We start from the raw sequence: 27,387 nt of genomic DNA on the forward strand, positions 1-27,387 counted from the left end.
TATCCTTGTATGTATGGACCCCAATGGAAAAGCATAAAAACAAAACCCACACAAGCAAAAACCATACTACTTGCCTTCTCTGCAAGCCCTCGCAGCATCTTGTTCCCGCACCAGCAGCATCTGCGGCCGAGCGATCACGTGTACCTGCTGGTAATGAATATTCACCTCTCCACGCCTATGGGAGTGGAGAGAGATTAATATTCGTTACCTTAATGAGCGAGCACCCATGATAGCCCAGCAGCTGCTGGAAGCAGGCGGCTGACAAAGTGCGCGCTTTAAGAGAAATGAATATTCACTGCCAGTGCTGTGAAAATTCATTTCTCTTTAACAGCGGGCATTGTCAGCAGCAGTCACACGTTCCTGCCTTCTGTGACCCTCTGCTCCCCCTCAGTCTTCTTGGACAATGACTCATGTATAAGCTCAGGGGGGGCTTTTTCAGCACACAAGAAAGGTGCTGAAAAACTCATCTTAAACATGAGTATATACAGTAAAAGAAAAAAAAAAATTCCTGTGTCTCCGACACGTGGTGGGCCAGAAGTAATAAGAATTTCCTTACGAAGCTACACTTTTAAAGATATAGGCAATAATTTGCACTCAACCATAACCTAGTAATTTTGCAGGTAAACAGGCTCGAAGTTTCTCATACGCAGTGTACATAGGACATTGGTATAATAATCCAGCTAAACAAATACATCTTTACACATAATGCTGAAGAATTGAGCACAAAGCAGGAGGCAATGAAATGACCAGAATCAGACTCGGCAAGTAATGGGGGTTTTGCACTTTGTTTTCCATTGTCACATACCCATACAGCTCTCTAGCTGCTGCCAAAATTGTAGATGTTTTCCCAGTTCCAGGTGGCCCATAGAATAGCAGATTAGGGAGCTGGTAAAGGGGTAGAAGAAAAGACTTTGTAAGCAAACACATCAAAACAGTCAGTGCAGACAGCACATTCCAACATATCAGAAGAAAACCACAAGATACTCAACTAGTTCTACTTATGGCACGTGTGATCCAGCTTGAGAGATCAAAGTGTACCATGGCAGGTAAAGGGTTAAGGATCACACACCTGACCATGTTCGGTTACCTTGCAGTGCATTTTTCTTATATGCATTTTTCCATATTACTATTGGTGTTTCGGGCAGTGTCTACATCTTTGCACACAAAACCCACTTTTACCCCCTTAGCCCTCCCATGAGCTCACACTGCTGCCCAGTGTTATAGATGGTTGTGACTGACATTACATTATTCCATATATTGTACTTTGTGCTGTACCTTGTCTCATGTTGATTTACTTGCTTTTGCTAAATCTAAAGTTGCCACACACATTAGGTAGTGGGAAAGCATCCGCTGACAGTGGCTTATTTCCAACATGCTGGAATCACCCCCACAGAGCACCTGCTGTAAAACCTCCATACACATGCTGCATTTATATCTAGTTTGTTGAAAGCACAAATGTTGATGGGGTAATTTACGCTATTTAGACAGCCATTTCAAGTGAGGCAAATCCCTATGTGGTATGGAGGGCTATGGATGTTAATCTTTATATAACAGACTTGCAAGAAACCAATGTGATCAAGTTTACTGTGACAAATAATGATCCATCCTGATAACTTGTTACAGAAGCGCACTGATGGAGGCTGGATGTGATCAGTTGTGGAGCGGAACAGCTCAGCAGTGTCATCTGTTTAATGGCCGCAGTAGGGCACTACAGATCCTCCGCTGTTCATTTGGATAGGAGCAGGAATGGGGTAGTCAGCCGTGGTCACTACACAGTGGAAGGAGCTGTACTGTTCCACTTGGCAATTGATCACAACCTGCCGCACCCGACAAGCTGATCGGCTGGGGTTGCCAGTGCAGCACTCTCACATATATGGTCTTAAATTACCTATGCTAAGGCACCAGCATAGAAGTATGACAACCCCTTTACGAGGATTACCATATGTTACCTTAAAGGGATTCTGAGCATAACAGAGGATAGACCCAGTAATGCGTTATCTGCGTTCATGTAAATTTGGCTACATCTATATTTTATGCACCTGCCACTCAGGGAGCACAAGAAATCTAATAGATATTTTTTTTTTTTTTTTAAATGTTCACATCACATGTGCAATAAACAGGAAATCATGTGACTAGTTAATAACGCCAATGGCACTAACACACTGTGCATGCATTTAGGATAAGCAGCCAGTATTGGGCTATGTGCACACGTTGCGGATTAGGCTTAGGAATTTCTGGTGCGGATTCTGCCTCTCCTGGCAGAAAATGTACCTGCGGATGTGTCGCTTTTTTTGTGCGGTTCCGCAGCATTTTTTTGTGTGTTTTTGCTGCGGTTTTCTTGCGGATTTGCTGCAATTTTTACCCCTGCGATTTTCTATAATGGAATGGGTACAAAAACACTGCAGATTCACAAAAAAGAAGCGACATGCTACTTCTTTTAAACCGCAGCGTTTCCGCAGCGGATTTTCCGCAAAGTGTGCACAGCATTTTTTTTTTCTCATTGATTTACATTGTACTGTAAATCAATTGCGGATCTGCAGGGTTTCTGCATCGCAAAAAACGCTGCGGATCCGCAGAGAATATGCAACGTGTGCACATACCCTTAGATTTGTGGTGTCCATTGACCAGCTGCAAGCTGTGTCCTCTAGTCATTGTAGTGGCTGTGCCTCGTCCTATACCTTTGTCCTCTTCAAGCCAATACAATAAAGCTGCCAAACCGCTCAGCCACCAAAGTTATGCAGTACAGGGCACCATAAACATGAAGGGAAAACATCTGCCTCCTAGACACCCCACAGCTTTTTCAAACAGCTTACTGAAGGAAAGGAGGATAAGCATTCTCCCAATAGTCTAATACTGTGGCCTATCCTAAAGAAAAGCCCTTCATGTTATAGCACTAGAATAAGGCCGGGGACACACTCCGGAGTGCAATGCGAGAAACTCGCACGAGTCTCTTCAATACCCGGCACTGCCACCGGCACTCGGGACCGGAGCATGCGGAAGCATGTATTTCTATGCAGCTGAACACTCCGGTCCCAAGTGCCGGGTATTGATGCAAGAGACTCGTGTGAGTTTCTCGCATTGCACTCGCAAGTGTGACCCCGGCCTAAAGAGAATAATGGGAAGTCAATTAGTGCTCTAATGAGGGATAGAGAACTGTATTATGTTCTGTTCGGTGTTAATGCAATAAACTACAATTTAACCTGGGAAATAACACTGAATCTTTCTGCTCCACTTTGAAGATATTTAACTTCCCTCAAAGTGGATGGTTTTTTACGCGTTTTTATAGCGAAAAAACTGGAACGTGTGCACACAGCCTTAGGGTATGTGTCCACGTTCAGGATTGCATCAGGATTTGACAGGTAAAATCTGCACCTGAGGTCACCTGCGTTTTTCATGCGTTTTTCTCATGCGGATTTGTGTGTGTTTTTGTAAGCTCAATAAAGATATACAAAAAAAAAAAAAAAAAAAGAATCGTGATGTCATTTCTTGTCCAACCTCTTCATTTACATACTCCATTGAAGAATATACACACGGCGCTAGATAGATAGATAGATACGTTAGATGGATACAATAGATAGATATGATACATATCTATCGTATCTGTCTATCGTATCTATCCATCATATCTATGGATCTATCGTATCTATCTATGGTATCTATCGATATATAAATCTATTATGTACCGATATATCCATCTATAAATATATCTATACATAGATATATCGATATATTGATAGATAGATGATAGATAATAGATACGATAGAGGGATATCCATCTATCATATCTATCTATTGTATCCATCTATCGTATCTATCTATATATCTATCGTATCGTATCTATCGTATCTATCTATCTATCTATCTATCTATCTATCTATCTATCTATGTATATATCTATCTATCTATGTATATATCTATCTATCTATATATATATATATCGATAAATAAATAAACAGATGATTGATATGATAGATGGATACGATAGATGGATCACACAAGCGAGAAACTCGGACGAGTCTCGCATCTTAATACCCGGCACTGCCGCCGACACTCGGGAGTGGGAGTGTGCTGTTGCATGTATTTCTATGCAGCTGCGCGCTCCACTCCCGAGTGCCGGCGGCAGTGTTGGGTATTAAGATGCGAGACTCGTCCGAGTTTCTCGCATGTGTAATCCCGGCCTTAAATAAAGACACACACGCGAAATCTGAGTTAGGCCGGGGTCACACTCGCGGGAAACTTACACAAGTCTCTTGCTTCAACACCCGGCACTGCCACCGGCACTCGGGAGCGGAGTGTGCGGCTGCATGTATTTCTATGCAGCTAAACGCTACGGACCCGAGTGCCCGCAGCAGTGCCGGTTATTGACACCGGCCTTAAACTCAATGTTTAGTTTGAAGAAAAAAAATTTGAAAAAAAAAAATTGGCGTGGGCTCCTGCGCAATTTTCTGCGTCAAAGGGGGAAAGCCGACAGCTGGGGGCCAATATTTGTAGCCTGGGAAGAGAATAATACCCATGGCCCCTCCCAGGCTATGAATATAAGCCCGCAGCTGTCTGCGTAGCCTTTACTGGCTGTTAAAATAGGGGGATCCCCCCCCCCCCCAAAAAAAAAAAAATGACGTGGGGTCCCCCTATATTTTATAGCCAGAAAGGCTACGCAGACAGCTGCAGGCTGATATTCATAGCCTAGAGAGGGGCCATGGTTATTGCCCCCCCTGCCCCCCACGCAGCGTTTCCTAAACGTGGAAACATACCCTTACTGTGCGGTAAGCCATTTAGGGACCGTGGCTTTTGCTGTAAAATGCAAAAATCACATCCCCAATTACAAGAGGGTGTTCACAATTCTGCAACCACATTATTTTAGTTCCCCCCCCCCCTCAATAGAATTTCAGTTTCTTAATGGATTTGGACTCATTAAAAGTGACAAAAAGACAGACGGTGATCAGCAAAAAAAAATAAATAAAAAAAACACATTGCCAACATTTTTAAAACATTAAACAAAATGTAATTTAAACAAACCATAAGTCACTTTCTGAATATAATTTTGGTCAAAACATCCATGGCATCCTGCAGTAGCACAATAACAATATCATTTAACAGAGATAGAATGATGTTTGGCTAGTGAGATTCTACTACTTTGTAAATAAATCTGAATACTAAAATTACAACTGGCATTTAAATATTGACCTACTAAGCTTACTTAAATGTCTTGGATAGCTACCTACTATATTTTTAGAAGCCAAAAAGCTCAGTGTCTTTTACCATCACCATAAGAACATTTTTACACAGCCAAAAAGGTTATTGGTATCACTAGCTACCTTGAGAATATACTTGTGCCTTTACAGTGGATAGATTTTAAAGTAGTTCTGTACAGCAAACAAAAGGACAGAGTGCAAGAGGTATATCATTTTCTCTCCGAACATACAGACATACGAATATATGTACAATTTTTTTTTTATTTTTTTTTTATCATTATTACTACTACTACTACTTATGCACACACATCCATGCACAATAAGGTGCAAAGGTTTTAGGCAGCTATAGAAAAAAATGCTGCAAAGAATGCTTTAAAAAATAAAAAAAAAATGTTTGCATTTTGTTAAAAAAAATAAAGAAATGTATTTATGGGAATAATATTTATTTATTTTCTTTCATTATTTAGGATTTTTTTTTTTTCTTACGGTGTTTACTGAAGGGGTTAACTAGTGGGACAGTTTTATAGGTCGGGTCGTTACGGACGCGGCGATACTAAATGTGTACTTTTATTGTTTGTTTTTTTTATTTAGATAAAGAAATGTATTTATGGGAATAATATTTATCTAAATAAAAAAAAAAAAAACAATAAAAGTACACATTTAGTATCGCCGCGTCCGTAACGTCCCGACCTATAAAACTGTCCCACTAGTTAACCCCTTCAGTAAACAACGTAAGAAAAAAAAAAAAAGCGAGACAAAAACAATGCTTTATTATCATACCGCCGAACAAAAAGTGGAATAACACGCGATCAAAAAGACAGATATAAATAACCATGGTACTGCTGAAAGCGTCATCTTGTCCCGCAAAAAACGAGCCGCCATACATCAACATCAGCAAAAAAATAAAAAAGTTATAGTCCTCAGAATAAAGCGATGCAAAAATTATTATTTTTTCTATAAAATAGTTTTTATCGTAAAAAAGCGCCAAAACATTAAAAAAAAGATATAAATGAGGTGTCGCTGTAATCGTACTGACCCGAAGAATAAAACTGCTTTATCAATTTTACCAAACGCGGAACGGTATAAATGCCTCCCCCAAAAGAAATTCATGAATAGCTGGTTTTTGGTAATTCTGCCTCACAAAAATTGGAATAAAAAGCGATCAAAAAATGTCACGTGCCCGAAAATGTTACCAATAAAAACGTCAACTCGTCCCGCAAAAAACAAGACCTCACATGATTCTGTGGACTCAAATATGGAAAAATTATAGCTCTCAAAATGTGGTAACGCAAAAAATATTTTTTGCAATAAAAAGCGTCTTTCAGTGTGTGACGGCTGCCAATCATAAAAATCCGCTAAAAAACCCGCTATAAAAGTAAATCAAACCCCCCTTCATCACCCCCTTAGTTAGGGAAAAATAAAAAAATGTATTTATTTCCATTTTCCCATTAGGGTTAGGGTTAGGGCTAGGGTCAGGACTAGGGTTAGGGCTAGGGTTAGGATTAAGGCTACAGTTAGGGTTGGGGCTAAAGTTAGGGTTAGGGTTTGGATTACATTTGCGGTTGGGAATAGGGTTGGGATTAGGGTTAGGGGTGTGTCTGGGTTAGAGGTGTGGTTAGGGTTACCGTTGGAATTAGGGTTATGGGTGTGTTTGGATTAGGGTTTCAGTTATAATTGGGGGGTTTCCACTGTTTAGACACATCAGGGGCTCTCCAAACGCGACATGGCGTCCGATCTCAATTCCAGCCAATTCTGCGTTGAAAAAAGTAAAACAGTGCTCCTTCCCTTCCGAGCTCTCCCGTGTGTCCAAACAGGAGTTTACCCCAACATATGGGGTATCAGCGTACTCAGGACAAATTGGACAACAACTTTTGGGGTCCAATTTCTCCTGTTACCCTTGGGAAAATACAAAACTGGGGGCTAAAAAATAATTTTTGTGGGAAAAAAAATATAGTTCTTACCGATAACGGTATTTCTCTGAGCCCATGACGGCACCACGGAGAGAGGGGATCCGCCCACCAAGGACAGGAAACCTACGGATAAAAAGGCGGTACCACTCTCCTGCATCAGTTGTTTTACATAGAGAATGATGGGAGACTACTAAACATTTGTTAATTTTAACTGTTTATCATAACTAGATACCGCGTGACTTTAAAACTATGAGTAGACTATGGCACTATTTTGATGTGAGCACCCACAAGTGAAGGGAGGGAATGTACGGGTGCCGTCATGGGCTCAGAGAAATACCGTTATCGGTAAGAACTATATTTTTCTCTGATCGCCCATGACGGCACCACGGAGAGAATTGCATAGATAGTACATTCAGGGAGGGACCACCGCCTCCAGAACCCTTTTACCAGAAGTAAGGTCTGAAGAGGAGATTAGGTCCAATCTATAGTGCCTATAGAATGTGGATGGTGAGGACCAGGTAGCAGCTCTACATATCTGGTCAATGGAAGCTCCGGCCTTCTCCGCCCAGGGAGTCGCTACTGCCCTTGTTGAGTGAGCCTTAACCCCCCGGGAATGGACATCCCACTTGCCGAGTATGAGAGACTGATGGCGTCCGTGATCCATCTTGCTATGGTGGCTTTAGATGCTTTTTTCCCCTTCCGGGGACCCTGGAAACACACAGAGAGGAATCCTCCCTACTCTCTCTAGTGACTTCTAGGTAATGTAAGAGACATCTTCTTACATCTAGTGTATGTAGTGTTTGTTCCTCCTTATTTTTAGGATTGGGACAGAAGGAGGGGAGAGATATCTCTTGAGACCTGTGAAATTTAGAAGCCACTTTCGGGAGATATGCTGGGTCTGTTTTTAAAATAACCCTATCCTCTAGAAATTGTGTGTAAGGAGGGTTAACTGAGAGAGCCTGTAAATCGCTAACCCTACGGCCAGAAGTAAGGGCGACTGATAAAGCTGTTTTGAGAGACAGGTTTTTTATTGTAGATTCGTGTAATGGTTCGAATGGCGGACTAGTCAGGGCTTTAAGGACCAAATTTAAGTCCCATTGAGGAACTACTTTTACTGGAAGAGGCCTTGATCTTCCTGCCGCCCTGATGAATCTAGAGACCCACCTATTTGAAGCCAAGTCAAAGTTAAATAGAGCTCCCAATGCCGCCACATGAACTTTTAGGGTGCTAGTGGCTAAACCCATCTCCAACCCATTTTGTAGGAATTCTAGTATGGAAGCAAGGGGAATTTCTTTCCCTATTTTTTCACTTGAAGAAGACAGAAATTTTTTCCATACTTTGCCGTATTGCTTTGTTGTAACCGGCTTCCTACTTTGTAACAGAGTTGAGATTAACCCTGGAGAGAACCCCCTGCTTTCTAATAATTTCCTTTCAAAAGCCAAGCTGTCAAGTGCAAGTTCTTGACTCGAGGGTGACAGACTGGGCCCTGCGACAATAGATCCTGGTGGTCTGGCAATACCCAAGGGTCGGATATTGACATCTTCCTCATCCATGAGAACCAAGGTCTCTTCGGCCAGAACGGGGCAATTAAGATGACCAGCGCCCCGTCCTCCCGCATCTTCCTCAGCACTGCTGGAATCAGAATAAGAGGAGGGAAGGCATAGACCAGATGGTGACCCCAAGATATCAGGAAAGCGTCCACAGCTACTGGGTTCCCCAGGGGAGATAGGGAGCAGAAGGAGGTTACTTTTTTGTTTAGATGACTCGCAAAGAGATCTATTTTGGGAACACCCCATCTTTCTGTGATCTGGGTGAATATCACCTGATTTAGTTCCCATTCCCCCTGTTTTAGGCTGGACCGGCTGAGGAAGTCTGCTTTGTAGTTGTCTACTCCCCTTATGTGTAGGCTTGTTAGGGATAAGAGGTTGCTCTCGGCTATTTGCAGGATTGATTTGGTCACTTCCATTAGATTTTTGGAACGGGTACCCCCCTGGTGATTTAAGGTAAGATACTACCACCCGATTGTCCGACATTACTCTTACATGGTGAGAGTGAAGGACCCCCAAGAATTCCTGAAGGGCATATTTTACTGCAAGGAGCTCCTTCATGTTGGAGGATTTGTTTACTGTAGACGGAGACCAAATGCCCTGGGTTACAAGGTCGCCCAGATGAGCCCCCCACCCTGAAAGGCTTGCGTCCGTAGTCAGGACTTTCGAGATCTGTATTACCCATGGGACTCCCTGGGAAAGATTTTCCTGCGATTTCCACCATGTCAGAGTGTGACTGGTGCGAGGAGATAGAGTTAACTGCCCGTCTAAATGCCCTCCTAGATGGATTTGCTCCGACAATATCTGCCATTGAAGATCTCTTGAATGTAATTGGGCCCACTGGACTGCGGGGATGCAAGAGGTCATAGAGCCTAAGAGGGACATGGCCTGACGGAGTGTTATGGAGGGGAGAGATTGGGTTCTCGATACTAAACTTTTTAGTTTTTGTATCTTGTTCTCCAGGAGCAGACATTCCATCTTTTTGGAGTCTAGAGTGAGACCCAAGTACTCCTGGACCTGCGAAGGCATTAGTCTGGATTTTTCTATGTTTATTAGCCAACCCAGATTCTTTAAGGAGTGTATCACTATTGCCAGTTGATCCTCGCAATGTTGCGGGGAGGAGCCTATCACCAAGAAATCGTCCAGATATGGAACGATTAGGGTATTTTCTTCTCTGAGGTGAGCCATTACCTCTGCTATCAGCTTTGTGAAAACCCTCGGGGCTATGGCAAGACCAAATGGTAGAGCTGAAAATTGGAAGTGATTTATGACTCCCCTGATGTGAACTGCCATCCTGAGGAATCTCTGGTGATCCTTGTGTATTGGGACGTGATAATATGCGTCCTTTAGGTCCAGGACCACCATGAAGCATTGGGGAAACAACATCTTGATAGATGATTTTATCGTTTCCATCTTGAATGCTTGAACTTCCAGGTAATCGTTTAGTTTTTTTTAGATTTATAATGGTCCTGAAGGAACCGTCTGGTTTCTTCCTCAGGAATAGAGGGGAATAGTACCCTTGCCCTCTTTCTTGTGGGGGAACCTCCAGGAGTACTCCCTTTTTTACTAACCCGATGACCTCGTTTTCCAGTGCCAGCTGTTCTTCTGCCGAAGATCTTATAGATGTCATCGTAAAAGAGGGACGGGGGCGTCTTTTGAATGTCAGCCTCAGACGTGATTCTATAATATTCAGAATCCATTGACTGGAGGTGATCTTTTTCCAGGCTGGGAGAAAGAGATAATCTCCCTCCCACCTGGGCGAACCTTCATTGAGAAGGTTTCTTGTTATCGCTGGGGTTTTTGTTAAAGATGAACCCCTTGTTTTTGTTCCTCTTATCCTCCCACTTTCCCTGGCCTCTCCCAGGGTTCTTGCGGAAAAACCTCTTGTTCCGAAAGGGCTTCCGGTAAGAGGGGAGACCTAGAGAGAGAAAGGACTTATTCTTGTCCCCTGCTTTTTCCAAGATGTCGTCTAATGTGGAACCGAACAAAAACTCTCCTTCGCAGGTGATAGTACACAGTTTTGTTTTTGTTTGCAGATCGCCAGGCCAATTCTTAAGCCAGAGGGCACGCCTGGCCGCATTGGCAAACACTGCTGACCTGGCAGCTAATCTGATAGAGTCTGCCGAGGCGTCAGCCAGAAAAGCCGCAGCTCCCCTTATTACAGGTAATGTCTTCAGCATCGAGTCTCGGGAAGTTTTCCCCTTTAATTGACCCTCTAGTTGATTTAACCAGATCATTAGGGAGCGGGATGTGCAAGCTGCTGCCACTGCCGGTTTCAGGCCTCCTCCCGCTGACTCCCAAGAGCCCTTGAGGAAGGCGTCCGCCTTCTTATCCATAGGGTCTTTTAGGACCCCCATGTCCTCAAACGGGAGAGCGAATTTCTTTGATGCTTTAGCTATTGCTACATCTAATTTGGGGGCTTTTTCCCAAAAGGAGCAGGATTCATCCTCGAAGGGGTATTTCCTTTTTGGAGTTAGGAGAGTCTTTTTCATGGGTTTTTTCCATTCCTTCTTAATTAACGCTGCAATTGCTTCATTAAGCGGGAAAGCTCTTCTCTTTTTTTGTTCCAAGCCCCCAAACATGATGTCTTGTGCTGACTTTTTAGGGTGGGAGTCTACTAATCCCATAGTACTCCTCACTGCCTTTATGAGGCCATCGGTGTCCTCTAGCGGGAAACAATTGTGACCTCCTGAGGAAGAAGTGGATGATGAAGATGAGGAGGAGGAGGAGGATACTGAACTTGCACTATCGCTGTCAGATTTAGAGACTGGGGACGGGGACCTGTGTCTGGTCCTTCTCCGTTTTTTTCCCCTTTTAAAGGGATCTAAAGGTGTCTTCCACCTGTTCTTTAATCAGGTTTTTAAGATCTGTTGCAAACCCGGGCAGGCTTTCGGATAAAGTCTGCTGTATGCAGGAATTACATAGCTGCTTCTCCCATGCGGGTGGAAGATCCTCTTTACAGATGGCACAAATTTTGTGCTTTGTTTTACCTACGCTTTTCCTCCCCTATGTCTCTAACTTTCACGAAGATCAACTTACCACCTCCAGGACCCATAAATACCGGTTGGGGATTCTCTGCCTCTGGCTTTTTCCCCGACGCCGTGCTGGACTCCTTGCTGTGTTGAGACCTTTGGCGTTCTTTGCTGGTGTCCTGGTGACCTTTCTGCTGTCGCCTCTTTTGCGGCTGCTGCGGCGATGCTATAGGTGGAGGTGATTCAGGCAAGGGAGATGCCGGGTCGCTCATACTGCTGCTGGTCTGCTGTCAATAACGCGTGCTGCGTTGCTGCTGCGACAACTAGTAGCTCCTAAGGCTCTTGCCAATACTGCAGAGCCACTGGGAGGAAGTAGATTCTCCCTTTTAAAGCTCCCGCCGCTTTTTTTTTTTTTTTTTTTTTCGGCGCCTGCGCAGTAGCGCTGAGCCGACGGCGAGGAGCGTTGAACGCCGGCGCTTGCGCAGTAGCGCTCAGCCGACGGCGAGGAGCGTTGAACGCCTGCGCAGACGCTTCTGCGGCGCCTTTGGAACGCACAAGCGTCAGATCGGCGTCGCCTGCGCAGCGGCGTCCAAACAACGGCGAGGAGCGCCGAACGCCGACGCCTGCGCAGTCGGGTTCCTCCAGCGTCTCGCGAGGCCAGCTTAACTCCGGGCATGCGCCGGACTCTCAAGATGGCCGCCCAGAGTGCAGATATGGCGCTGCTGACCGGCACCCCCGGTCCTATGCAGACCCTACCGCGCGGCTCTGCATGCCCGATGGCAGTGCAGTGTGCAGGCTGACGCGTGCTAGGGGAGGGCCGCGCCGCACCTCCCGCAACCACAGAGGGACCCCCCTGGATGTTGCCGCTCCTGCATCTTACCTGGGGAGGTGACCGCGAACTCCTTGTCACCTCCCCCACTCACCCTAGAGGCCCACTAGCCCCCAGCGGTGGTGCTTCGGGTCACCACCCCAGCCGAGGCAGAGGGACCCCAGCTGCCTGAGTCGGACTCGTTGGCCCCGGAATTCCAACGTCGAACTGGTAAGTCCGTAGGTCTCCCATCAAGGACAGGAAACCAACTGATGCAGGAGAGTGGTACCGCCTTTTTATCCGTAGGTTTCCTGTCCTTGGTGGGCGGATCCCTTCTCTCCGTGGTGACGTCATGGGCGATCAGAGAAATTTTTGTTTTATTTTTACGGCTCTGCATTATAAACTTCTGTGAAGCTCTTGGTGGGTCAAAGTGCTCACCACACATCTAGATAAGTTCCTTAGGGGGTCTACTTTCCAAAATGGTGTCACTTGTGGGGGGTTTCAATGTTTAGGCACATCAGTGGCTCTTCAAACGCAACATGGCGTCCCATCTCAATTCCTGTCAATTTTCCATTGAAAGGTCAAACGGCGCAACTTCCCTTCCGAGCTCTCCCATGCGCCCAAACAGTGGTTTACCCCCACATATGGGGTATCAGAGTACTCAGGACAAATTGTGCAACAACTTTTTGGTTCCAATTTCTTCTCTTACCATTGGGAAAATAAAAAATTGGGGGCGAAAAGATCATTTTTGTGAAAAAAAATTATTTTTTATTTTTACGGTTCTGCATTATAAACTTCTGTGAAGCTCTTGGTGGGTCAAAGTGCTCACCACACATCTAGATAAGTTCCTTAGGGGGTCTACTTTCCAAAATGGTGTCACTTGTGGGGGGTTTCAATGTTTAGGCACATCAGTGGCTCTCCAAACGCAACATGGCATCCCATCTCAATTCCAATCAATTTTGCATTAAAAAGTCAAATGGCGCTCCTTCGCTTCCAAGCTCTGTCATGCGCCCAAACAGTGGTTTACCTCCACTTATGGGGTATTGGCGTACTCAGGACAAATTGTACAACAAGGTTTGGGGTCCATTTTCTCCTGTAACCCTTGGTAAAATAAAACAAATTGGAGCTGAAGTGAAAAAAAAGTTAAATGTTCATTTTTATTTAAACATTCCAAAAATTCCTGTGAAACACCTGAAGGGTTAATAAACTTCCTGAATGTGGTTTTGAGAACCTTGAGGGGTGCAGTTTTTAGAATGGTGTCACACTTGGGTATTTTCTATCATATAGACCCCTCAAAATGACTTCAAATGAGATGTGGTCCCTAAAATAAAATGGTGTTGTAAAAATGAGAAATTGCTGGTCAACTTTTAACCCTTATAACTCCCCAACAAAAAAAAAATTTTGGTTCCAAAATTGTGCTGATGTAAAGTAGACATGTGGGAAATGTTACTTATTAAGTATTTTGTGTGACATATCTCTGATTTAATTGCATAAAAATTCAAAGTTGGAAAATTGCGAAATTTTCAAAATTTTCGCCATATTTCCGTTTTTTTCACAAATAAACGCAGGTAATATCAAAGAAATTTTACCACTATCATGAAGTACAATATGTCATGAGAAAACAATGTCAGAATCACCGGGATCCGTTGAAGCGTTCCAGAGTTATAACCTCATAAAGGGACAGTGGTCAGAATTGTAAAAATTGGCCCGGTCCATAACATGCAAACCACCCTTGGGGGTAAAGGGGTTAAGCGCTGTCCCCCCCACTAGTGCTGAAGCCGCGATTCATATCTTCTCTCCAGCAGCGTTTGCTGTAGAGAAGATATGAATATTAGTGTTTAAAATGCAGATCCAGGTGTCCCACCCCCTGTGCGCCCCCCCTTCCCCCCCCCCGCTGTGATTAAAATACTCACCTAGCTTCCGGATCCCTCGCCGCAGCGTCCTGTGCTGGCCGCACCATGTACTGTATGCGGTCACGTGTGGCTGGCGATTACAATCATGAATATGCGGCTCCACCTCCCAAAGGGGTGGAGCCGCATATTCAGTACTGTAAATGAGCGGCCCCACGTGACCGCATACAGGAGAAGCTGCGGCCAGGAGAGGACGCTGCGGCGAGGGATCCGGAAGCTAGGTGAGTATTTTAATCAGAGCGGGGGGAGGGACCTGGATCTGCATTTTAAACACTATTATTCATATCTTCTCTACAGCAAACGCTGCTGCAGGGAAGATATGAATGGGGCTTCAGCACGATGCCAGGGACAGCGCTAAACTTTAGCGCCGTCTCCGGCACGGTGCTTGTGGTACCCAGTGGGCACACGGGCAGCACACGTGTTCCGCACGTGTGCCACACTGATGTACCACAGAAACGCACCGGCACACGGACACGGATAATTCCGGTACCGATTTTTCCAGTACCGGAATTATCTGGACGTGTGGGACTGCCCATAGGCAGTGAGGAAGATCCCACTTTTTTTTTTTTTTTTTTTCTTGCTTCTCCTCTAGTGAGGAGGGACCCTCTGCAAGGCGTCCTAGGACAGAGGCAACCACTTCAACAATTGAGCTCATATGGAATCCCCCCTGGAAATTATTAGCCTCTTATTTCAGATTTCATAGGCAGCTCAAGAACCCAATTTGACGTTGCACGCCTCACTGAAATTGACTTTTTCAAATTATTCTTCAGTGAGGATACAATAAATCTTATTGTGGCCCAGACAAATTTATATGCCCAATTTTTCACCCAAAATCCCATGTCATCATGTGCCAGATGGACCCCAGTAAATGCAGAAATTATGGCATCTTGGGGCATTGTGCTGCATATAGGCATAGTCAGAAAACCAGAGCTTTGGCAATATTGAAGTACTGATATACTGTACAGCACACCAGTATTCCATATAGCCATGACAAGAACACAATTTGAGGCGTTCCAAAAAAAGTTTGCATGATAGTGATAATGTGCAGTGCCCTTCCTGAGAATATCCCAACTTTGATCATCTAAACAAAATGTGGCCAATAGTGGACCACTTCAGCAGAAAATTTCCTGATAGATGAATCTCTGGTTCATTTCAAAAGAGAAGCTAAAATGTTGACAATACCTGCCCCATAAGAGGGCCAGATACGGAATTAAACTGTACAAGCTGCTTGAGTACCTCAGAGTACACCCACAGAATTAGGATTTAACCCCTTTACGACCTTGGCACATCCATACGCGCTGTACAGGCACATATGGGGGTATTTCTAAATTCGGCAGAAATTTTTGTGGGACAAATTTTGGTGCTATTTTTGCCCATTTCACCTTGTGAAAATGTAAAATCTGGTGCAAAAACTTACTTTTTGGTGGTAAAAAAATGTAATTTTTTTTCTTCTTAACTGCCAAATGGTATAAAATTCTGTGACACTTGTGGTGTTAATATGATCACTGCACCCAAAGATGAACTCATTGAGAAGGGTAGTTTATAAAATGATGTCACCGACTGGGGAATTTCGGTTGTTCTGGCACTTCAGGGAATCTGCCAATGTGACATCGCAACCTCAAACCAGTGCAGAAAAATCTGGCGCTTCTTCCCTTCTGACATTTGCACTGTACCTCCAAAGTAGTTTTCGACCACAATTGGGGTATCTGCGTACTCAGGATAAATTGCACAACAATTTTTGGGGTCCATTTTGACCTGTTCCCCTCGTGAAGATAAAAAAAATTTCAAGCTAGAAGAAGAGATGTGTGAAAAATGTTTTTTTTTATTTTTTTATTTTCACGGTTCTATATTAACTTCTGTGAAGCAGCTGGGGGTTAAAGGTGCTCACCACACTTATAGACACATTCCTTGAAGGGTCTAGTTTCCAAAATGGGGTCACTTGTGGGGGGGTTTCCACTGTTTAGGCACATGATGGGCTCTCCAAAAGCGACATGACACCCGCAGACCATTCCATCAAAGTCTGCGTTCCAAAATGTCACTCCTTTCCGGAGGCATGCCAGGTGCCCAAACAATAGTTTTCCCCCCACATATGGGAAATCAGGCTATGCGCACTTGTTGCGGATTTTGCTGCGGATCCGCAGCGGTTTTGACGCTGCAGATTCGCAGTTTTCCCTGAGTTTATGTAAACCTATGGAAAACAAAATCCGCAGTGCACATCCTGTGGAAAAAAAAAAAAAACGCACAGAAATGTAGTATTGTTTATTCCGCAGCATGTCAATACTTTGTGCAGATTCCGCAGCGGTTTACACCTGCTCCATAATCGAAATCCGCAGGTGTAAAACCGCAGGTGGCATCCGCACAAAAAATGCGGCAAATCCGCCGTGATTCCGCAGGTAATCCACAGTGCGGTTTACCGGCGGATTTACCAAAATCAGTCTGGAAAAATCTGCACCACTTTTCGCAACGTGTGCATGTGGCCTCAGCGTACTCAAGAAAAATTGCACAACAAATTTCAGGGTCCATTTTCTCCTGTTACCCTTGTGTAAATGCAAAATGTGGTGCCAAAAACCATTCTTCTGTGAAAAATATCTATATTTTTTTTATTTTCATAGCTCAACTTTATCAAATTCTCTAACGCACCTGTGGATTCAAGGTGCTCACCACACCTCTATACACGTTCCTGGGGAAGGGGGTTGCAGTTCCCAAAACGGTGTCACTTTTGAGAGTTTCCACTGTTTAGGCACGTCAGTGGTTCTACAAACGCGACATGGCTCCCTCATCTGTCCCAACCAATTTTACGTGTAAGAAGTCATATGGTGCTCCTTCCCTGCCATGTGCCCAAACAATATTTTTTTTCCCCACATCAGTGTACTCAAGAGAAATTGTACAACAAAGTTGGGGGTCCATTTTGTTCTGTCATCTTTGTGAAAATGAACAATTTGGGGATTACTCAATATTTTGTGGGAAAATGTATTAATATTTTTTCATTCCACATTGCTCCAATTCCTGCAATGCACCTAAAGGGTTAATACACTTCTTGAATGTGGTTGTGAGCACATTGAGAGGTGCAGTTTTTAAAATGGTGTCACTTATGGGTATAGTCATTGTGGAGATCAGACTGAACTAAAGGAATCCATCTTGTCTTCTTCCTGAGAAATCTCGCTTACAACAAGATACATTTCTGCTGACTTGACATTTCCTTTTATGGAAGTAATCATGTGTGCATTCCTTCTTTCAATAGCAGCCTTTCATTCACCTTCCAGATGATGTAACTTTCTACTGATAAAGACTGGTATAGATTGTTTATGTAAGAGATAGTGAAATATGAGCGCTTGTGCGCATGTCTGTAAAAGAATAATTCTTTTCTATATAAAGGAAGGGCAAAGCCCAGAGAGAGAGAGATGTGCTCCTGGGCTTCCCCTGTATATGATCACACAATACCTTGTTTGCGTGTCATTTACTCAGGATCCCTACCTCTAGTAAGCCAGGGACTGAGAAGGACTTAACATTTCTTTGGCGCACCGAACAGGGACCCGAGATGAGAGTATTTGCTCGAGATTCACCTGCAGATACGGACAATGGAGATCTGGGATAATGGACGGCAAATGAACTGAAAAACCTGGCCAGGTAAGAGACATTATTAGTTCTCTTTTATCTGCCTTGTATTATCCGAAAGATCTCTATGAGCCGTGTCACGCTGGGTTAGTCTAGTAGTGAGTAGATACCTATAAAACTCGGGTTACTATATTGTATAGATTTATGAGTCCTGTCCCTGGCAGTGTGTGAACAGTGTGAAGGTTGTGGTATGTTGTGAAAGAAGAGCAAAAGTGCGTAGAAAAATAAGCCGAAATAGTTGGGGTATAAGCCTTATACACGGAAGTCAGCCTAACTGGGTCATGTGGTTGCGTCCTTTCGGGGAGACCTCCGCCCATGCTTGACTCTCATTTAAGTGCTTAACCTCCTTCATTTCTGGATAAGGTTTGATAGAATGAGCCCAGGACGCGGGTCCATGAGCCTGGGACAAGTATGCTAACTGACAGAAAGTTTTGTGATCTGTATGGTGTTGCTGGGTCTGTTTGCGTGCATAATAGCACTTAAGTACATTCTGCACATTAGAAAGAATGGAGCAGATCAGCCCTTCAATATTTTAGCTCCCTAGGAGAGAAGGCAACGAGACATCACCTAGGATAAGTGATTGTCCAAACGTCACCTGGGGTAGAAATAGCCAATATTGAAAAAAAAAAAAAAAAAAAAGAAAAATGGGAAATAAACAGACAAAAACCGTCTTAGGACAAGTGGAAGCAGCAGATATCATACAGGAAAGATGTGGGAAGACAGTCAGAAGTCAGATTAGAAGGGTAAGAGAAAAATTGGGAATTTCAGAAGCACTTATGTTCAGTACAGAATGGGAAAAACTGAGTAAAGAACGAGGTGGAATTATCAAAGACAATGGGTGGGAAGAAATCATACACTGTATGATAGAGGTCTCAAAAACAGCTAAAGAGGAGAATTGGAAGTATGATCCAGACACTTCCAAATGGATTATGGGGAAGGGAAAAAGTTGTGACATAATCCCACCACCTTACCTAGATCCAAAAGCCCAATCATTTGTACCATCTGGAGGAGCAGAAGGAGGAAAACAATTTCCAGCCTTGTATCCCAATCTTGGTGGGGTAGGAGGATGGGTATGTTCACACTGTGGACAACAAAATCCAGATTGGAGAAATGATTGCCTAGTCTGTGGTACACCTAGACATGGCGCTGTACTTGCCCCTGTTAGGGTAGTACCAAGACCCTTTAGGGAACCTGGTGCTGACGGGGTAATGGGAACTAGATATCACCAGACCCGACAGTATTTTCCTTGGTCCCCTGCTGAAGGTATGTCCCTCCTGCATAATGCGCCTGATCCCACTCAATATCCCATCCGATTTGCACAATACATACAACAAATCATGCAGACTCATGCTGGGGTCTGGGCGGACGGGGAAGAATTATGTAGAATGAAAATGTCCCCCGGACTTTTTCAGGAATTATTGACACACCTACAGCCCAATAGACCAGTGGCAGAAGGGGGTGCCTTACAGACAGAAGCATCAGGTACCCAGTTCACAGAGGCATTAATAATTTTCATGAGAGAAAAACAGAGGGAAAGGGGATCTACGGGTGTGATTATGCAGAAATTTGGGCAAAGTATTGAAGAATATAGTCAAGAATTAGAAAATAGCTTTAGGGATGAAGGATTGGATTTGACTGATGCTTCAGTAAGGAGACTTTTTACAAAACAATTAATAGAGGGGCTAGATCCGAAAATCAGAGAAAAATTTAAATCCTCTACTCCAGATTGGAGAACAATTGAACAACCAAATATTGTGAAACAACGATGTTTAGGAATAGTCATGGATATGAGAGAGAATCGTAAGCCTGTTAGAATAGCACAAGCTAATACAGGAGGAAGAGTGAGACACAACTTTCCTTGCCACTACTGTAAAAAGCCAGGTCATTTCCAAAGAGAGTGCAGGAAGAAGTTGGCAGATATAAAGTCAGGCAAATTTGTTCCCAGAAATAACCCTCCCCAAACGGACAACCAGCAGAAATCTACCATCATAGATGGTCCCATACCAGATTCAGATTGACTCGATGTGTTACAAACTTCCCTACCAGCTAGAAGACCTATGATACAGGTGAATGTGGGGGGGAGAGAGATTCCATTTTTGATAGATACAGGTGCAACTTCCTCAATTTTGAATCAAGATTTTCTTCCGAATCCGGAAGATATTTCAGAACAAACAACTTTTGCTGAGGGTTATGATGGGGTAATTCGAACACTGCCATATACTGTGCCCCTAGAGGTCTCATTAGGACCTAAATGTTTTGCATCCAGATTTTTGTATGCCAGAGGTGCCCCAACATGTTTGTTAGGAACTGATGTCCTAAAGAAATTAGAAGCTAACATCAATTTTAGGGAAGATGGCACAGTTATACTGACTATCCCTGATGATGCAGAAACATTAGAACAATATGTTAGAATTCAGGCTTTTGAGGATTATGCTGAAGAAAAAGAGTACACCACAGATCTAGACCTCTCAATGGTCCCAGAAACACTGTGGGCACAGGGTGACACCGATGTGGGACTATTGCATATCTCTCCTGTAAAACTATCTGTGCAACCAGGAACTGTTCTCCCACAGCTCAGACAATACCCTGTGAGTGCCCAGCAGGAACTAGCGATTATAAAACAGATAGAGGGATATAAAGAGAAAGGAGTTTTGGTAGAGATACAATCACCTGCTAACACTCCTCTGTATCCAGTCAAAAAGAGAACTCTTGATAAGAGTTCTATGCCCAAATATCGTATGGTACATGATTTAAGAGAAATAAACAAAGTTCTAGATCCAATCACCCCAGTTGTACCCAATCCTCATACGTTACTATCACAGATACCAGCCAGTTCTCAAGTATTTACTGTAATAGATCTTTCAAATGCATTTTTCTCGGTTCCTTTACACCAAGATAGTTGGCATTTGTTTGCATTTACATTTAAGGGCAAACAGTTGGCGTGGACACGCCTTCCACAGGGAATGATACACTCCCCTACTCTTTATTCAAATGCCCTACAAACAGTCCTTCAGAGGTTTGAACCCGAACCACAGGTAGTAATTTTGCAGTATGTGGATGACCTACTACTTTGCTGCCCAGATCTAGAAACTGCAGAAAGGTCCACTGTGAGTTTACTATGTTTTTTAGAAAAAGAAGGGTGTAAAGTGAATAGACAAAAGCTACAAGTTTGTCAGACCAAAGTGGTCTTTCTAGGTCATTGCATTTCTCAAGGTAAAAAGCATCTTACACCACAAAGAACTGAAGCAATAAGACAGATGAATGAGCCTAGAAATCAAACAGCTACGAGCATTTTTAGGAATAGTGTCTCATTGTAGACAATGGATTATACATGCCAGTCAACTAATGCAACCACTGTATGACTGTGTAAAAAGTGAACCTTATTTGTTGACAAAAGAAGGTCAGATTTCGTTCCAACAATTAAAAGATGCCCTTGTTTCAGCTCCAGCGTTAGGGCTACCAGACTACACCAAACCGTTTCAGCTTATGGCTGCAGAAGTTGATTCCCATGCTACAGGAGTTCTTACCCAGAAGCATGCAGGGAAACAAAGACCAATTGCATATCTTTCAGCAAGGTTAGATCCCGTAGCTAGAGCAGCGCCAACCTGTGTACGTGTAGTTGTTGCTGTCTCACTATTGTTGGACAAAGCATCAGAAATTGTCCTAGAGTATCCACTCACAGTTCAAACTACACATGATGTTTATGGGATATTAAACCAGGTCCAACCAAAACACATTTCCATGGCCAGACATTTGCGGCTACAGTGTTCTTTGTTGCTCCCCTCTACTATCACATTTGCTAGGCTTCAGACTCTCAATATAGCTACACTGCTACCTCTCGAGTCTGAAGGGGGGAATAAGGACACTGATCCACACGCAAATTTTTTCCCTACAGACACACATGATTGTACAGAGCTCATTTTACAAGAAACGGTAGGCTTACCCAATGTATCCGAAACACCACTTCAAAATCCAGATTTAGAGCTGTTTATAGATGGTAGTAGGTTTGCAGATGACACAGGTAACTTCCATACAGGGTATGCAGTTGTGTCAGAATCTGAAACTCTCAAAGCAGAACCACTTCCACCGAAACAGTCTGCACAAGAAGCAGAACTAACAGCATTGATTGAAGCTCTTAAAATAGCTGAGAACCAGACAGCTAATATATACACTGATTCTAGGTATGCACATGGTATTGTGTTTGATTTTGGAGTAATCTGGAGAGCTAGAGGTTACATGACAGCGTCAGGACAACCTGTAAAACATGCTTCTCTGATCAAACAGATCTTAGAGGCTGCACAAGAAACAAAAGAAGTAGCAGTAATCAAGGTAGCTGCACATGTGAGACTCGACACTAGGGAATCTAGGGGAAATGATAGGGCTGATAAAGCAGCCAAAGCAGCAGCTGTCAAACCCTTACAACAGGTTCATACTGTAAACCCCACAGAAAATACTGAAGATAGACTGAGACAAGCACAGGAAGATGCAGGAGAAGAGGAGAGGGACAGGTGGAAAAAGGAAGGGGCAGAAGAACAAGCGGGAATTTGGAAGAAAGATGGACTAATATGTCTACCTAGAGCCTGGTATCCGATTGTAGTTGGTGGACTGCACCACCCTACTCATGTGTCTGCAAATGCAATGACACTACTGGCAAAGCAAGTCTGGTTGGCTCCAGGTTTTGGCAACTATGCAAGAGACTATTGTGCTGCATGCGCTATATGCCTGGCACATAATCCCGGACAGACAACAAAGACCCCTATGAAGCACCACGTCCGACCTCTCTACCCGTTTCAGCGATTACAAATAGACTTTATCCAGCTGCCAAAAAGTAATGGGTATGAGTATGTGTTGGTATGTGTACACATGTTCTCGGGGTGGCCAGAGGCCTATCCAGTTCGGAAGGCTTCAGCTAAAAACACTGCTGTAAAGCTAGTTGCCGAACTGATACCCCGTTACGGTCTCCCTGAAGTGATCGAGTCAGATAGGGGTACTCATTTCACTGGAGAAATATTTCAAAATGTACTGAAAATGTTGGGTGTTGAAAGTCAGTTACACACTCCGTACCATCCTCAAAGTTCTGGTAAGGTGGAACGCATGAATGGAACTTTAAAATTAAAAATACAGAAAGCCATGGCTGAAACAGGAAAGCCTTGGACAGAATGCCTTCCACTGGCCCTTTACTCAATACGCAATACCCCAAGGGGTAAGACTAAACTGTCTCCATATGAAATTTTGTTTGGCAGGACTGCCAATTTAGGATGTTATTTTCCACAGCAACTTGTGTTAAATATTGAGTCATTGACTTCTTATGTGCAAAATCTTCAGAAACAATTAACTAAGGTGCATGCACAAGTTTTTGCTTCCCTTCCAGATCCTGACAACACAGAAGGAAGTCACAAGTTGGAACCAGGTGATCAAGTCTATGTAAAAAGACACACCAGAAAGGCTCTAGAACCAAGGTTTGACGGACCCTTCCAAGTCCTGTTGACAACACCTACATCAGTCAAGCTTGAAGGAAAGGCATCATGGATACATGCAAGCCATTGCAAGAAAAGCAGTATAAACTCATGATATTGATGTTAATAATGATAACCTCAACGGAGGCGTGGGATAGACTGAATTCTCTAGCCCCTTTGAACAATAGATTCGTACAACATCATAGAAAATTAGTGCATGACTTGTTAAACAATACACAAACCCTGACAGATTGTTGGATCTGTACCCATTCGCCGGTATCAGCCACAAGTATACCTTTTCTAGCAGTTCCCGTATTAGCAGAAGAAATATTCGCTTGGCCTAATTGTTCAGACAACCTGGCCAACAACCAAATTGGTAATGCTAGGCTGTGGAATACTACAATCGCCATACCAATTGTGGGATGGGTAGAATTTCCTTGGTGGCAGGGTAATCTCTCAGGGAGTAACACACATCTACAATATTTAGCATTTAGGGGAGGAAAATGGGTACCTAGAAATAAGACTGGATTAACCAATTTAGGACAGGTCCCCACAGAAAATCTACAGCTTAGTTTCAGTACAACCGTCCCCCCCTCTGATGCTTTCAAACCTGTAGTATTGGAAAGATACATACATAATAGAAAATGGAAACATTCTAAATTGTTCCCCCAAGGTGATGCAAACAGTTGTACAAGTAAGCTGGGGAACCTGGTTTGTAATAAATCCGATGAGTATATCAAAGGAATGCCTGTATGTGGGAATCCCGCAGCCGGGTACTGTAGCCCCTTGGGACAAAAACCCTCTTGGTGTATGCTTCAGAATGTATCTAGATTTGTGGACTTGGCTCACAGATTGGTATTGCAGCACTCAGCTCTATGGGATCTGCCTGAAGGTACATTTTGGATATGCGGAGAAGGAGCATATAAATGGCTTCCCGTAGGTATAAAGGGTACTTGTACATTAGGACGCCTAACCCCGGCTACATTCATAATTTCAAATAAACAAGTGAATATGCGAGCCGTGCCCAAGCACACACTGTATAAAAGAGCTGCAGATAACTCACCACGTCCCTCGGGGAGGCCACATATAGTACAAATGGGAATTCCTAACAAAATTGCTAGTACCATTTTTATTTATCCTATGTTAACACAGATGTGGGATAAATTAGTTAGAGCCACGGATTATCTAGATGATCAGATCTGGGATATATTGGATATACTAAACACTAGTATAGCTGTACAGAATCAGCTTATAATAGTCACTAACCAACATACCCTGGTATTGGATTACCTAACTGCCTCACAAGGGGGTATGTGTCAAATCATCGGACCCACCTGCTGTCATTATATAGACCCGAATAGTACTATGAGTATGACATTTAAATTAAAGGACGTACAACGACTCAGAGATCAGTATGACAAAGACAATGACCAGAATAAGGATAGCTGGTGGTCAGATACCTTTTCTTTTCTTAACCCAGCCAACTGGTTCAGAGGAATCGGTGGGTGGGTTGCTGGGATTATGCAGAGCATAATACATATAGTTATGATTATTGTAGTCATATACGTACTATTCCAGATTGTGCTCAAGAGTATCTCAGTATGCACAGATAAACTTTGTGTAATAGATGCAAGAGTATAAAGTTTTTTTTCCTTCTTCTCTTATGTTATCCTTTGCTAATACTGATTATTGCGCTTATTTTGCTATCCCTTTGTAATATCTGTACTTATTGCAAAACAAAGAAAAGGTTGCGAGAGTTAAACGGAAGAATTAATACTAGATTTGATTCTCTTATTGAATACAAGCATGTACATGTGTAATACCAAATAAAGGCTTTGTCTTTGGCCCTGTGGTAATAAAATAAAATAAATAAAAGAAAATGTCAAAGGGGGGAATTGTGGAGATCAGACTGAACTAAAGGAATCCATCTTGTCTTCTTCCTGAGAAATCTCGCTTACAACAAGATACATTTCTGCTGACTTGACATTTCCTTTTATGGAAGTAATCATGTGTGCATTCCTTCTTTCAATAGCAGCCTTTCATTCACCTTCCAGATGATGTAACTTTCTACTGATAAAGACTGGTATAGATTGTTTATGTAAGAGATAGTGAAATATGAGCGCTTGTGCGCATGTCTGTAAAAGAATAATTATTTTCTATATAAAGGAAGGGCAAAGCCCAGAGAGAGAGAGATGTGCTCCTGGGCTTCCCCTGTATATGATCACACAATACCTTGTTTGCGTGTCATTTACTCAGGATCCCTACCTCTAGTAAGCCAGGGACTGAGAAGGACTTAACATTTCTTATAGGCCCCTCAAAGTCACTGCAAACGTGACGAGATGCCTAAAAAATAAATTGGTTTTTCAAGTTTTATGGGGGAAAAAAAAAAATTGCTGATAGGAAGATAAGAGTTAACTTCTAACAACAAAAATGATGCAGATGTAAAGCAGACATGTGGTAAATGTTATTTATGACTATTTTGTGTGATAACTCGTTTGTTTTAAGGGCATATGTTAAAACTGCGATTTTTTTGCCAAATTTCCAATATTTTTACAAACAAAAAATATTGACCTAAATTTATTACTACCATAAAGTACAATGTTTAACAAAAAAAACATCCTAAAAAACTCTGGGATACGTTGACGTGTTCCAGAGTTATTAGCACAAAATGACTGGTCAGAATTGGAAAATTTGGCCTGATCAGGAAGCTGAAAACACAGCCCTAATCTCAACATTTCTGTCTCAGATTACGTGAAGAAATAAAACGACTTGTACAAGCTTGCATCCATGATGTTTGGAATAACCTCCTTGCCGAATTCTTTCAAAAGCTGTGTTTAAGTGCAAACTGGAAGAATTGATGCTGTTCAGAAGGCAAAGTTCGGCGACACCAGCTATTGATTCATTTTACAGTTCTCATGATTGATCACTAGCTTGTTTAATTTTATCAATAACCAAAACAAATTTGTACTATGCAGCATTTTTCCCCACACCGGCCCAAAACCTTTGTACACTACAGTATACCCATTTCTCTTGTTAAAGGAGGTTGTCTCCAGGTATCAAAGCAGAAAATTCACATTGGTAGGGACATGTACTGATCTATTAGGAAGAATATATGGTGGCTTGCTAAAGTATTCGCCGTCCACCCCCTTGGCTTTTTAACTATTTTGCTACATTACAACCTGTGTTTAAATATTTTTGTTCTCCAATTTGTGTGTGATCCATCAGCAATAAATAGTCTATGTTTGTGGAGTGAGAAAAATGAAAGCATAAATTACATTTTTGGGATCAAAACTAAAAATTGGCCTGTGCATATGTATTCACCCCTTTTGATATGAAGCCCCTAAAAATTTCTGATGCAAGCAATTACCTACATAAGTCACAAGCTTAGATAATTCAAGGAAGTGTGTGCAAAGTGCCACATGGTCTGTCAGTAAGCACACATTTTTTTTTCTTTAAAGGCCACTACACCATTAACCCCTTAGTGACCAAGCCAATTTTGACCTGTATGACCAAGCCAAATTTTACAATTCTGGCAAGTGTCACTTTATGAGGTTTTAACTCTGGAACATTTCAAAGAATCCCACTGATTGAGATTGTTTTTTCGTGACATTGCACTTCATGATGGTGGCAAATTTTATTAGGTACTGGATGGTGGCCCGATTCTAACGCATCAGGTATTCTAGAATATATGTGTAGTTTATTTATGAAGATTTCAGAATAATACAATCCATGAATACACAGAATTCGGCTGGCCGGGCGCGACCAATTAGCGAAGCGTGGTTCAAATCCCGCACCAATTCGCGGCCGGACTGCGCCTGTCGCTGATTGTTTGCGGCCGGCCACCTAGCGTATCGCACAGCCCAGCCCACCTAGCGTATCGCACAGCCCACCTAGTGTATAGCACAGCCCACCTAGCGTATCGCACAGCCCACCCGACGCAGTATATTGCAGAGCCAATGCAGTATATAACACAGCCA

At 43.0% G+C, this 27,387-nt stretch overlaps 1 protein-coding gene across 1 annotated transcript in view; it reads right to left on the reverse strand.

Annotated features, from left to right (window-relative positions):
• Positions 1-27,387, reverse strand: part of RFC4 (replication factor C subunit 4) — an 86,214-nt gene that overhangs the window by 43,711 nt on the left and 15,116 nt on the right. Inside the window, exon 3 of the mRNA XM_069727235.1 lies at positions 806-885. Coding sequence (XP_069583336.1) covers positions 806-885 — 80 coding nt within the window. The remainder of the gene's footprint in view (positions 1-805; positions 886-27,387) is intronic.

Source organism: Ranitomeya imitator, chromosome 5 (genome assembly GCF_032444005.1).
Source record: "Ranitomeya imitator isolate aRanImi1 chromosome 5, aRanImi1.pri, whole genome shotgun sequence".
Classification (NCBI taxonomy): Eukaryota; Metazoa; Chordata; class Amphibia; order Anura; family Dendrobatidae; genus Ranitomeya; species Ranitomeya imitator.